At 36.1% G+C, this 13,592-nt stretch overlaps 1 protein-coding gene across 3 annotated transcripts in view; it reads left to right on the forward strand.

The window, feature by feature from the left end:
- The first annotated feature begins 2,005 nt into the window (after positions 1-2,005).
- Positions 2,006-13,592, forward strand: part of LOC138698653 (glutamate receptor ionotropic, kainate 2-like) — a 58,275-nt gene continuing 46,688 nt past the window's right edge. Inside the window, exons 1-2 of one of the 3 annotated variants that reach the window (XM_069824790.1) lie at positions 2,006-2,128; positions 10,199-10,302. In XM_069824790.1, coding sequence (XP_069680891.1) covers positions 10,236-10,302 — 67 coding nt within the window. In that variant the 5' untranslated portion in view covers positions 2,006-2,128; positions 10,199-10,235. Of the gene's footprint in view, positions 2,129-2,279; positions 2,519-10,198; positions 10,303-13,592 lie in introns of those variants that run through there. The other 2 variants (XM_069824791.1, XM_069824789.1) reach the window with 2 other exon arrangements.

Genomic DNA, 13,592 nt, shown 5'->3' on the forward strand with positions numbered 1-13,592 from the left:
ATGAAATTATCCATTCTGACCTTAGTTGGGGTTTACTTGTTCAGTGTGATTTTTTCAGTTTAATATGCTGTAGAAATTTGGTTATTGATCATTATTAAAGAAAGAAAACAAAATAAGAACAAATAGTAAGATAACATAAAGTTTTGGGCAGAAAGAAGACAAAATTTGAATCCATGAAATGAATAAATCAATTGAGAATTAAAATAAATCTTTCCAAAAACGTATTTTTAAACAATCCTTAAAACACCGGCAATTTGGTAAAATTCTATATTCTAAAGGAAGTTGGTTAAAAGTTATTTAAAAATGCTTCATTCCTTTCATTCCATAAGTTACTGAGCTATGCTGAAAAAGAAATATATTTTCTTTTTGCCTTGTTAAATAAATATGTAGCTATATCTTTATTAAACTGAAATATAATATTACTATGTATTAAATTGTTAATAACTTTGTACATGAAAATAGGAGCACCTAATTTCTTTGTTGTATGTATAATATTTTGCAATTTTGCATTTCAATGACTAATTGTCCCGTTTTTGAAGCACAAAATGCAGACTGGAAGCTTAATGTCACATAAAAATGAATAAAACCCCGTGGGTAAAATCAATTATTTAAAAAAATGTTCAATAGGTGGACATTTTCAGAAAAAAAAAAAATTCTATCAGTAGAAAAAATTATTCAAATCAACTTTACAGGGAGTTATACTGAAAGCTTGATTTGCATAATACACGTCACTGTTCGTTAACAGAAAACCACAATTTAAGTCGCACAGAGTTAGTGTGGACTCAATGTTGGTTACTTGACGGTTGTCAGCCCACTTTGAGGTCTGTGGATATAGAGGGAAAAATTGTATCGGTGTCTGGTAGAGTTCCTCGGTAGCTCAGTTGGTAGAGTATTGGTACGTTTAACCAACGGTCCTGGGTTCGATACGCGGCCACGAAGCAATTTTTTCCTCGAAATTATTAAAATCAACTTTACCGGTACTTTAATTTACTTTACTTGAAAGCTTGATTTGCAGAAAAAAAACATTCACTAACAGACTTTTGATTGGTACTGATTTAAGGCTGTCAGGATTACCAGCTTTTAGCAATGCATGAAATAGAGGGAGAAAGGAACTGGCCACCATATCCCCGTATCTCCTGGCTTAGTTGCCTCATGATTGATACTTTATTGGTGTCACTTATGAGGTTCAGACCTGTCTTCGGACCAAAGAACGACTACCTCTGGATCTAGATCTTAAACAGTTACTTTACAAATTATTAATCTGTGAATAATAAGTCACAGATTTCTACAAACATAAAAATCTTGATACTGATTGTGTTTTAGTATGATATAATTTTTTAATGTTTTATTATTATTATTATTATTATTATTATTATTATTATTATTATTATTTATATGCCTTTGATATGTGTTTATGCAGGAGTGGACACATTTATTTATAAATACAATAGTACCAACTTAACAAAATATATTTTTTTCTCTCTGCAGGAGGTATCATAATTCTAATAATTATACAGAAATCTGTGTTCTCATTTTACCAGCGTTTGGTTTAATTTCACATATTTTTTGATCTGAAAGAGGCAGAAGAGAGCATTTGGAAACTTAGGACTTTTTATTGTTGCATATTATTAATTTATTGCAAACTTACGAAGAAATTTGCAATACTTTTTTTAAATACGAACAAAAATTTGCATATTCGTAAGTTTGCAGTGAAATAATGTGCAACAATTTCTTTGCTTGTTGTATTAACCAATATTTGTTATTCTCGTCGGTTTATCAAAAAGATTAAGTTTTTATTAAGATGTAAATAATTTATGTAAGCTAGCATTCAGTTAAGAAGATCATTGCTTCTTATTAAAGATTGAAATCAAAACGAATTTTGTTTGTCGATTTAAAATCTAGAAGTGAAGTTAGTGATTCAGTGCAGTAAAAATCCAAATAGAATCTTTTATGAAGAGCTGGAAACGCTCCAGCATTGTAAACAACTGCCCACTCCATTCATTCTCTACAGCTCGACTTGTGGCTCCATCTGTTACGCGTAAAATATCTGCGCATGCGCATTGTCACTGCCAGAGTCACAGCTATAGTGATACCAGAGAGGCAGGACGGGCTTTCCAAGACTGCAGAGGTAAGCAACAATAGTGGGCAGTGACCACAACAATGCCTCCATTTTCTGATTCTGCACGAGACTTCTACATGTTACTTCCAGTTTGTGATTGATGTTTTCTGTGTATCTAATTTTATTTTATCTTTTAATAGGTTATATTTTGTACTTGATATATTTGTTTTACCTAACAGCGTCGTCAATATTCTGAGCCCGATGTTTTACGCCGTGCTTCTTGTTTGGGTGTGAGCCAGCTTCGTCTAATTTTATAAATAGCTCGGCGCCAGACTAGAATGTTGCAATAGCAGATTTCCAGCTGACTGTACGTAGGGGCGTGTGACGTATTTTTGAGAATTTTGATGGACACGAAACTGTGAAATGCACTGGCATGTTTAGACTCACTTGATACAGTAAGTACGTATTGTAGTATCACTTCCTAGATCTGAAAAGTGGTGTGGTGTGCATATAGGCTTTACAATGTTGTATTCCTTAGAAGCGTTGTAGCTACTTGTGGCCTATTTTAAGTTCCGAGTGATAACTTTTATTAATTAAAATTAATTTTCATTGCATGTTATCGTATTTCATAATTAGAAAATATATTAATCTCAGATGCTTGAACTTCTCCGTACAAAAATCCTTGATAGAATAGCACGTGTTAAATGACAGGCAAAATCGCTATTGTGATCTTCGAACTACATGATGCTTACTTAATATCTCGATGTCCTGCAATTAATATTTAAATCGATATGAAGAAGCAGACGAACTGGCTGTCACTTGTAAGTTTGGACCTATTCAAAATGCATCTACATAACTGTGTTGGCTATATGTAATATACAGTATATCGAGCTAATATTTTCTGAACCTGAAGTAAATACAAACAGTTCACCTAGGTTGTTATGTCTCAAAAAGTACGTACCGTTAAGCTAATTTTCATAACTTGGCTATGAAGAATGCCACACTGTAATGTAGTCCAAAGTTAATACACTGTGTCCCAAAAGTTATGGTGGGGTTTCAGAGGTTTATATTTTTTGAATGAATAGAGATAAAAATTATATATTGGTGCCAGATGAAAATAAAACTCTCAAAGTTTTTCGTCTATAAGTTTGAGACACTGAAGGAAATAAAAGACGGTAACAATCGAACAAATGCAATCACTTTCATTGTTACAAATAATTATACAAGATGGGTGTCCAAAGAAAAGTGCAATGTGTTTTGTGGCTGGCATAATATTTGCATGTCTTTGCAAATTTAATGTTTTATACATCTTGATTACGCAACTTTTAACACTGTATCACTTCGGAATATGTATGATATGAACTTTCTTGTGTTAAATTTTAACGTACCTTGTTAACATGTTTCGACCTATTTTCGATCATATTCGGAACTGGTCGTTGTTGGACTTGGCGCCTCTTGTTTCCTGTGTGGGTGCGTTCGTTGTGTAGAGTCAAAGAGTGTATGTGTTTTGAAATTGAGTTGTGTGTTGAGAATATCGTTGGGGTGTGTTTTCGTTTAATGTTTTAATTTAATTTAATGTTTTGTGGCACATCATACACTTACTATACAGTTTACATCTTTTAAAGGTACATATCTTCCCATTCTGTAAAAAAATAAATAAATAAGAGCGGTCATCATTTATGCAAGAGCTTTATGTTCGCTTTGATTATTCAGTTTTCGTATTCCCCACCCTTCCAGCATGCGCGAACACTTTCCTCATACACACGAATAGCTCGGAAGATTTATATCCGAACCAACTTCCATACTCTTCACGCTATTTGAATACCCGTATGTTTAGAGTACGGAAAATACCGTGAGTGCCAGAAATGTCTAAAAACATGACTTCGGATCATAGCGAAACCCACTCTGGCATTATACCGCGTTGATTTCAAAATACAGTAAGCCTGCTTGGCTGGGTTTTATGTGAGTTGGGCTGGAACGGATCTGTACACCAGGGTTGCCAACCCTTCCGTATTCCCCGGGAATTTCCCGTATTTGCCCCTAATTTTTAACAGATTCCCGGGCCCCGTATTTTTCTTCTCTTCGAGCTGTTTTCTTCCTTATTTTTGCGTAATGTAAAAATCTTTATGCTCGACCATGCCGAAATGTAGTAATTATACACCTGGTAGCAGCCCTTTAATGCACCTCATTAAAGTACACCTATTCATTATAATTCAGTTATTCAGCCAATGAGAAATCACCATTGTACCATTATAAAACCGCAAGTATCGATTATTCTCGGATATGCAATTGAAAGACAATTAGCGAAAAGTCACGGAGGCTGGAAATCCAATACTGTCGCAGAAGGTTATGTTCTGTTACTATAATAATTAGGGTTAATTGTAAATAATATTCAAATAAATTCAATTTGTCATCTCGTTTTTCAATTCTAAATCAATTTCCAGGTTATATCAAGACTAATGTTCATGTTATTCTCTATATTATATCAAGGTCAATGACATGCGTGCCTCGGAAAAAATCAATACTTTCGCGTCTGCGCACATCTCACAATTCAGATCAGTTCCGCTCCTCACTTACATAACTATAACATGAATACTTATGAATATTTTCAAGTTATAAATATGGTCGAGCATAAAAAGTCGTATGAAACTTACCTATAATGGTAATTAAGACGCTCGTATGAAAATTATGAAACTCGCGCTCGTTTCATAAACCAACATACTCGCGTCTTAATTACTACCATTATAGGCTCGTTTCATAATGTACTATTATTCTAAACATTTGATTTTGTCGTGAATTATGATAATTTATATGATGAATTTTGTTATTCAAAAGATACATTAAAATGTGCAGTTCTTTTTAGAAGATAATGCTTGCCAGAAAGAGTTTTAGTGCTCACTCGTTTAAAATGAAACCGTGTTAATGTTATACATTTGGAAAAACTGGCTTGTTTTGTTCTAAGCGTACCTAGTAGTAATGCTCATACAAAGAGGGTGTTTCATCTCATGAACAATAACTGGACAGACGTTCGAAACAGGAGCACAACACATCTAATCAAATCAGGGCTGCAAACTGCAGTCGACTTCAACTATTACGTGAGACAAAGTCTGTCTCAAAATACTCTTAATTTAAGCCTAGCTGCCGAGTGTAGAATAAAGTTGCTTTTTAGTAACTGAACCGAATAATTTGTCTATTTTCTATGTGAAATTTTGTCGATTCCTTAGTCTCCATATTTTCTTCAAAAACGTTGGCAACCCTACCGTACACTTAGGCACGGTTTGGCCATTTATGCGATCTTACTGCTATGATTGTCTAAGTCCGACAGGTGGTCTGAATGACATTCGTGAATCCGACGCTGACATGTGAGCCACCCTGCCTCAGCCCTTATAAAGTCAGGTCCCGCTTCGCTGACGAATAGCCTAATAAGTCCCAAGGGCTCGGAGCCCCAAGCCCTTTCTGATCAGCCGACGCTGACAGGTAGACCATCCTGCGTTAGCTCCTGATAGAGTCAGGTCCCGTCCCTTATAAGCCCTAGGGGCCCGGAGCCCCAAGCCCTTTTTACATCAATATCGGAAACCTGTACTACCCCCAAAACTTCACCCCAGTCTATTTTTTTTTACTGTGAATGAATTGGGGAAGGTGGAGAATGTTGGTGGAATCATAGAGGGAAACGGGAGTACCCCGAGAAAAACTGCATAAATTCCAGCACGACCTGGCTGGGGCTCGAACCCGGGCCGCCTGGATGGAAGACTTAAACATTTGCGGTTTTATCATCATTGTAATCATCATCCTAAAGGGAGAGGGTGAACTCTAGCGTTTCTGGCAATATAAAATATTATTATTTCTGGCAATAAACGTTCATGTGAGAGAACATTATATCCTGACCCTCAAACTAGTCTCATTCTCAAACCTCAGCTAACTATGCTGAGTTTCGCAGGGTATCCAGGTTTCAAGCAGGCAACCCCACTTGAGCCAGTCAGACCTCCTGCCGACAGCTGGCGAATGATAACCAATTGGAACCAGTGGCGTACGCAGAATGTTGTCAAAGGGGGGGAGGTCACTATTAAAATTGTTTGCCGGGTAGCTCAGTTGGTAGAGCAACTGGCTACGGACTGGAAGGTCCGGGGTTCGATCCCAGGTGGTGACAGGATTTTTCCTCGTTGCCAAACTTTCAGAACGGTCCCGAGGTTCACTCAGCCTCCTATAAAATTGAGTACCGGGTCTTTCCCGGGGGTAAAAGGCGATCAGAGCGTGGTGCCGACCACACCACGTCATTCTAGTGCCGAGGTCATGGAAAGCATGGGGCTCTATCTCCATGCCCCCCAAGTGCCTTCATGGCATGTTACGGGGATACCTTTTTTACCTTTTTACAATTCACATTATCGGTATTTTAAATTTGGTTTATTATTATTATTATTATTATTATTATTATTATTATTATTATTATTATTATTACCTCCGTGGCCTGTTGGTCAGCATGCTGACTTCCAGATCAGGAGGTCCCGGGTTCGATTCCCGGGCTCGACTCTCGGTGAATTTTTCTTGAAGAAGAAGAAGAATTCCCTGGGTGTCCTGAGTCTGGAAATTTGTGTGAATGTGAGTGTGATTGTAATTGTGAGTGTGCCGGGTTAATATTAATTAACCAATCATCACAAATATAAAAATACATCAGGACTGTCGCTGGGCAGTAACCTGAACACACGTTTTAGCGTCACATTGTTGACAAGTAACTCCATATGTTAGCACAACCATAAAGCATCTAACGAAAAAAAAAATATATATTATTATGTTACGGTATATTTATTAATACGTAATTAGATCATATTCATGAATATCCTTATAAAATCTTTGAAAACGTAATTTTTTACAGTCATCCAATTTTTAACATAGAACAAGTTAAATTTCATATTGTGTCAGCTTCATTTTGTTACAAGGTCGGTACTACGCAGTAGGTCTCTCTATAATAAAGATAGCATTGTTGTAATTGGATCGTACCGCAGCTCCAAGCACAGGGATTATATTGAAGGAGGGATAAGAGGACTATGCCTTATGTCGATGTAGATTTTGTTACTCTGACAGTGAAAAATTAGAGAAGGGAAAACGATTATGGATAAAAAATACTTAAATCTATATGCTTTTAGGGAATCTTTGTTTATGGAATTTGAGTGTATTCCATCTTAAGTTTCTTGCCTTTAAAATGTAACTCCCGTTATTGTTTAGTATAATTTCAAATGGTAAAAGTCACTGGCGTGCATACGGTTTGGAGATTTTATGCCATAACATGGAAGTTTGAATCTATAGATCATGGGTTCCGTATCTTAAGTTCCTTGTTTAGAACCGGAACCCTTTCTACTATACATATTGCCAATGAAAGGGTTAATGAGGGAGGTAGTAAAAAAAAATCCTATATTGTTATTCCAGCACACACAAATAATGATGCCTTAAATAATGCACGAGGTAATAAACGGGGAGAGGGGGAACACAAACATAGAAAAACCTACAGATGGAATTATACTCAATGGAAATATTTCGGTATTGTTCATTAACACCCTGTATATGCGATGATTGTTCAAGTCCGACAAGTCGGTTGGGTGGGATTCGTGAATCCGAAGCTGACAGACGGGTCATCCTACCTCAGCCCTGACAGAACGAAGTTCTATCTTCAGACGAGTACCACATAAATCCAGGGTCCGGAGCTCCAAGCTCAAGACGCTAAGTATTTTAAACTATTTCAGACGGTAATTGAACTGAGTGTTGGTGGAATTGTAGAGGGAAACGGGAGTACCCGAGAAAAAAATCCTCTGCAATGTCCGATTTGTCCACCACCAATTTTGTCACGACCTGCCCGAGGATGTAAGACCAGCGCACTAGCGTTTGAGCCACAGAGACGGCTCTTGGCAATGGTAGTGCAAGAACCAAGTCCTGATGAAGCTTTACCTCTCATCCACCAAAGACAGTGACCACCCGCAGACTTTTCCTTCTGGCTGGATGGTACACATACGTCGACATGTAATGTGCACTAGAATCGTGCACAACTTGTTACGAAATGTAGAAATTAAATATTGCTATTGAACGCCTGGCACTATAGTTAGTATGCAAAGCTCACCCATCTCGCGGAGTGTCTCAGGTTCGGTTTAACGAATATTCTTGTTGTTTCATACTCTCTGTGGGTGGACGGCAAAGACAGACCACATTGACAGACTGATTCAGTGATTCACTGATTGGTTCATTCATTAATTTATTAATGGATCAATCAATCAATCCATCGACTCATTCATTCATTCATTCATTCATTCATTCATTCATTCATTCATTCATTCATTCATTCATTCACTGATTCAGTGATTCACAGATTGGTTCATTCATTCATTGACTGATTCAGTGATTCACTGATTGGTTCATTCATTAATTGATTACTGGATCAATCAATCCATCGACTCATTTATTCATTCATTCATTGACTGATTCAGTGATTCACTGATTGGTTCATTCATTAATTGATTACTGGATCAATCAATCCATCGACTCATTTATTCATTCATTCATTGACTGATTCAGTGATTCACTGATTGGTTCATTCATTCATTGACTGATTCACTGATTGGTTCATTCATTAATTGATTAATGGATCAATCAACCAATCAATCCATAGACTCATTTATTCATTCATTCATTCATTCATTGACTGATTCAGTGATTCACTTATTGATCCATTCATTCATTGATTAATGGATCAATCAATCAAACAACCAACCAACCAACCAACCAACCAACCAACCAACCAGTCAATCAATCCATCGACTCATTTATTCATTCATTCATGGATTCATTGATTGATTCATTGACTGATTCAGTGATTCACTGATTGGTTCATTCATTCATTGATTAATGGATTGATTAATTGATTGATTCATTCATTCATTCATTCATTTAGGTATTACAGTTGGTATCGTCAAAATCAAAACATATCTTCTTAAAAATGCATCTCCTTAGAGTAATTAAAGGGTTTTAACGACAACAACTGTTTTAGACGTATGCATTTTGAGTTTAAAGTGTAAATGTTACAATAGGGTGTATGGTCCACACCTGTGAAGTAACGGTCAGCGCGTCTGGCCGTGGAACCAGGTGGCCCAGGTTCGAATCCCGGTCGGGGCAAGTTACCTGGTTGAGGTTTTTTCCGGGGTTTTCCCACAACTCAATACGAGCAAATGCTGGGTAACTTTCGGTGCTGGACCCCGGACTCATTTCACCGGCATTATCACCTTCATATCATTCAGACGCTAAATAATCTAAGATGTTGATAAAGCGTCGTAAAATAACCTACTAAAATAAAAAATGGAGTGTATGTACTTATTTTCTCTTCTATTTAGTACATAATCGTAATTTATTCTATTCTTGTATTTCTTTACACACCAGATTTCATATTATGCATTACTCTTATTTCCTTTGTTGTTATCAGTGTCCATTTGTTCATCTATATATGTTATGTTATGATTATTAAGATAAGTGCAATAAAGTATGCAATCATTTCTAGGCTTACATTAAGAAAATATATTTTTTAAATTACGCATGGTAAATTTCCTTCAATTGTTATTCCGTTTGTGTACGATATTCGGAAAATGTCAGTGTCCTGTCTGTTCTGCAAAGGATCAGGGGCAACTGGTTGAAATTCGAACATTCGGTTGGATGCTCTACCTTGACAGATGCTCTCTGACCGGACGAATGAAAACCGGTTGTAAGCCCTATTCTGCAACCCTCTAATGAGCACTACGAACAGCATTATTAACGGAATAAGGGTATAAGTGACTGCCGACCAATGATAAAGGCTAACCTACATGACAGACTAACAATGAGAACTGAACGCGAGATTCTGTGGATTGGAGGAGGACTTTTTCTTCTCTTGCCCATTTCTTTAACCTGAATGTGAAGGTACAGACAATCTCAGAAACGTGTTTTGTATACCTCATCATCATCATCATCATCATCATCATCATCATCATCATCATCATCATCATCATCATCATCATCATCATCATCAAAAAAAGTCTAGTCTGAATATTGGATGTCTTGTCTTCAGTGAACTACCATTACTTCACAACTACTTTAAAATGTATTAATACAGCCTTTTCATTCCTGCAGGTGCCGAAGCAGGACTGCCAACTGATGCGTCATAGTTATGGCTCCCCTGTTGCTGATTTTACTGGTGGCATCAGTAGCTGGTCTTCCAGATACCATAAAGATCGGTAGGTTGATGACGTCAGCACAGTACAGGTTTCTACTTCACCAGTTAGCAACACTGATGTCTGTAATTTTATTTATAATTATGTAACATGTTATGTTGTTAGTGTGTGAAGAGGGGTTTGTGATTACTTTTCAATGGCCAGATGTTGTCTTAAGCCAGTTGGCAGTCCTATGTTATCATCACAGTTTGCAGGTTTTTATAGGGCAGGTATCCCGATTAACCAGAATACCATAATTTTAGGTATCTATAGGTACTTTCTATGACTTGAGCAGTGACTTTGCGATATTTCAAGAGTACTATACACTTGAAATCAATTTATATTTTTTTAAATATGAATAAACTAATATTTACTAAAATCATTCATTGATCTATACAACTTATAATCGTTACTATATGATTTACGTATAATTATTCTAAATTACTTTTTCCTGACTTATAAAACTCTAATGGTACCAGCACTCTGCAAAGAGCTGTTTCTCCAAAATTATATCCATATTGTAAATGTGAGTGTAAGAGAGCATGATATGCTATGACTAATCTATTATTACTTACACAAGATTTCAGTTTTCATAGTAGAAAAATCATTCTGGACAATTTTAGACATAGATTGTTTATGTGAGCCTTCCAATTTAACTTATTATTTCATTAAATTCCTTATAGTTTAATTGATTTGGGGTTTTTTTCCCATGTGTCGCAAGATAAAATTTAAAGTATCTTTTCAGTTTTTTCCTTATTTATTTTAAGATTATTAATTTCAAACCAGTTGATTGTTTTTCTAGAGCTATTTTTCAATTGAGCTTCAACAAGTTTACAGAAAATTTTGTTATAAAAAAAGTTGTATCATCAGTGTAAAAAAACCGATTTACTTGGGATGGCTTGTTGTAAATCATTCATTACTACAATGAAAATTAAAGGGCCTAGAATAGATCCTTGCGGTACTCCTGATAAGACAAAATTTTAGTGATTATTTTCTGTGACTACCATCTAGTGCCGAGGTCATGGAAAGCATGGGGCTCTACCTCCATGCCCCCCAAGTGCCTTCATGGCATGTTACAGGGATACCTTTACCATCTGTTTTTTATTATTGAAATATGATCTCATCAAACTCAATTCTTTAATTTTTACTTCATAATAAGGAAACTTCTGAATATCTATCATGTGGAGTAACGGTCAGCGCGTCTGGCCGCGAAACCAGGTGGCCCGGGTTCGATTCCCGGTCGGGGCAGGTTACCTGGTTGAGGTTTTTTCCGGGGTTTTCCCTCAACCCAATATGAGCAAATGCTGGGTAACTTTCGGTGCTGGACCCCGGACTCATTTCACTGGCATTATCACCTTCATCTCATTCAGACGCTAAATAACCTAGATGTTGATACAGCATCGTAAAATAACCCAATAAAATAAAATAAATAAAATATCTATCATGACAGATGGTCCTTACTTAGGTCCTCTAAGGTAGCTCCCACAATGGCGTTGTCTTCAAAACTGTTTAAAACAGTATTTATTACCACTTGAATTGCTTAGGTTGTGGGTAGACCAGGTATAAATACAAATCGTGAGTAAAATAATACACTATTATATGAGAGATATTCAGACAGTTCATGTAATATGCATGATTCTACTATTTGTGTATTACGAGGATCAGTAATAGACCAATGGGTCTATAACTAGAAGCAAAAGCTTTACTCCTTTTAGAGCCTTTGAGAAATTACTGACTGAATTTCATTCTAGTGCGTCAAATATTTATAAAATGTCTACTGCCAATGCTTCTCCCGTCTGTAGTATTAGTTGGAGTATAATCACTACATTTTGTCATTCTGCTTGGAGTATTCCATGTCCTTGGTTAGGTATCTGATATTGTGAGAAATGTAAGTTTGGAATAGTTGACGAATAATTTGTACTAATATTTATAGCTCATTGTATGAATTCGGCCTCCTGCCTCTAGATTCTGGCACGGTCCCAACACAACAGTTCACTTCACTGCCGAAGTGAACGTCACGGAATTTTTTATGCAATAAACAAAAGAAAATAAAATCATAGTTGTGGTATAAGTGGAAATGAGAGAGCCGACATTCTAGCAAAGAAAGACATTAAAATTGAACAAAAACAAAACCATAACTTTTCACATTATTCTTTAAAACAGGTTATTAAAAATAAAATTAAAAATAATTGTGTTGTCCAAATATTAAATAGCACAGAAAATTCTGGCTTACGCTGACGACTTAGATATCATAGGAAGAAGTCAGGCAGCTATGAAAGAGGCCTTTATTAAGCTGGAAAAGCAGCAAGAAGGATGCATTTACAAATTAATGAAGAAAAAACAGAGTATATGCCAGTCACGAGAGCTAATATAAATGGATCCCCTTACATGGAAATAGGCTCTTTTAAATTTGAAACTGTCCATAGTTTTATCTATCTAGGCTCTGAAATTAACAACAAAAATAATGTTAGTTCTGAAATAAAAAAAAAAACGAATATTATCTGCCAATAGATGCTTTTATGGTCTTAGAAGATATATAAAATCTCAAATTATATTTAGGAGTACAAAAATTATGATGTATAAAACTCTTGTAAGGTCTGTACTATCTTATGCATCTGAGACTTGGCCATTGTCGAAGTCGGATGCGACATTATTATGTACATTTGAAAGAAAGATTCTTAGGCAAATCTTTGGACCAGTTAGAGAAAACGGAGCATGGAGAAGAAGATATAATTTCGAACTGTGCAGATTATATAATGAGCCGGACATTGTTGTTGTTGTTATCTAGTGCCGGGCTTTGGCAACGAAGCCATTAGTGTTCTTGCTCTCCAATATTTCTCTGTGGTGGATCCATCAGGTAGAACTTCACAGGTTATGAGATGATCTTCAGTCATTTCTTCTTCTTTGTTGCATAGAGGGCAATTTTGATTTGTGTAAATTCCTATTTTATTCAAGTGTTTGGCCAAATAATCGTGTTCTGTAAGCAGTCTGAATTTTGCTACTGCAGATTTACGTGGGATTTCTGGAATAATTTCTGTTTTTTTTATTAAAATGCTCCATTTTTTATCTTTGGCTTTGGTACATAGTGCTTGGTTTTGCTTGATTTTATATTTATTTTTAATTAGTCTTTTGATGGATGTAAAAGGTAGGCTTGTATTTGTATTCTGAATTAAATTGGATCCTTTTTTGGCAAGAAAGTCAGCAGTTTCATTTCCAACAATTCTGCAATGTGCAGGTATCCATTGCAATTGCCGGACATTGTTAAATTTATAAAAATAAGAAGATTGGATTGGGCCGAGCATGTTGTGAGAATG

Source organism: Periplaneta americana, chromosome 4, assembly GCF_040183065.1.
Source record: "Periplaneta americana isolate PAMFEO1 chromosome 4, P.americana_PAMFEO1_priV1, whole genome shotgun sequence".
Lineage (NCBI taxonomy): Eukaryota > Metazoa > Arthropoda > Insecta > Blattodea > Blattidae > Periplaneta > Periplaneta americana.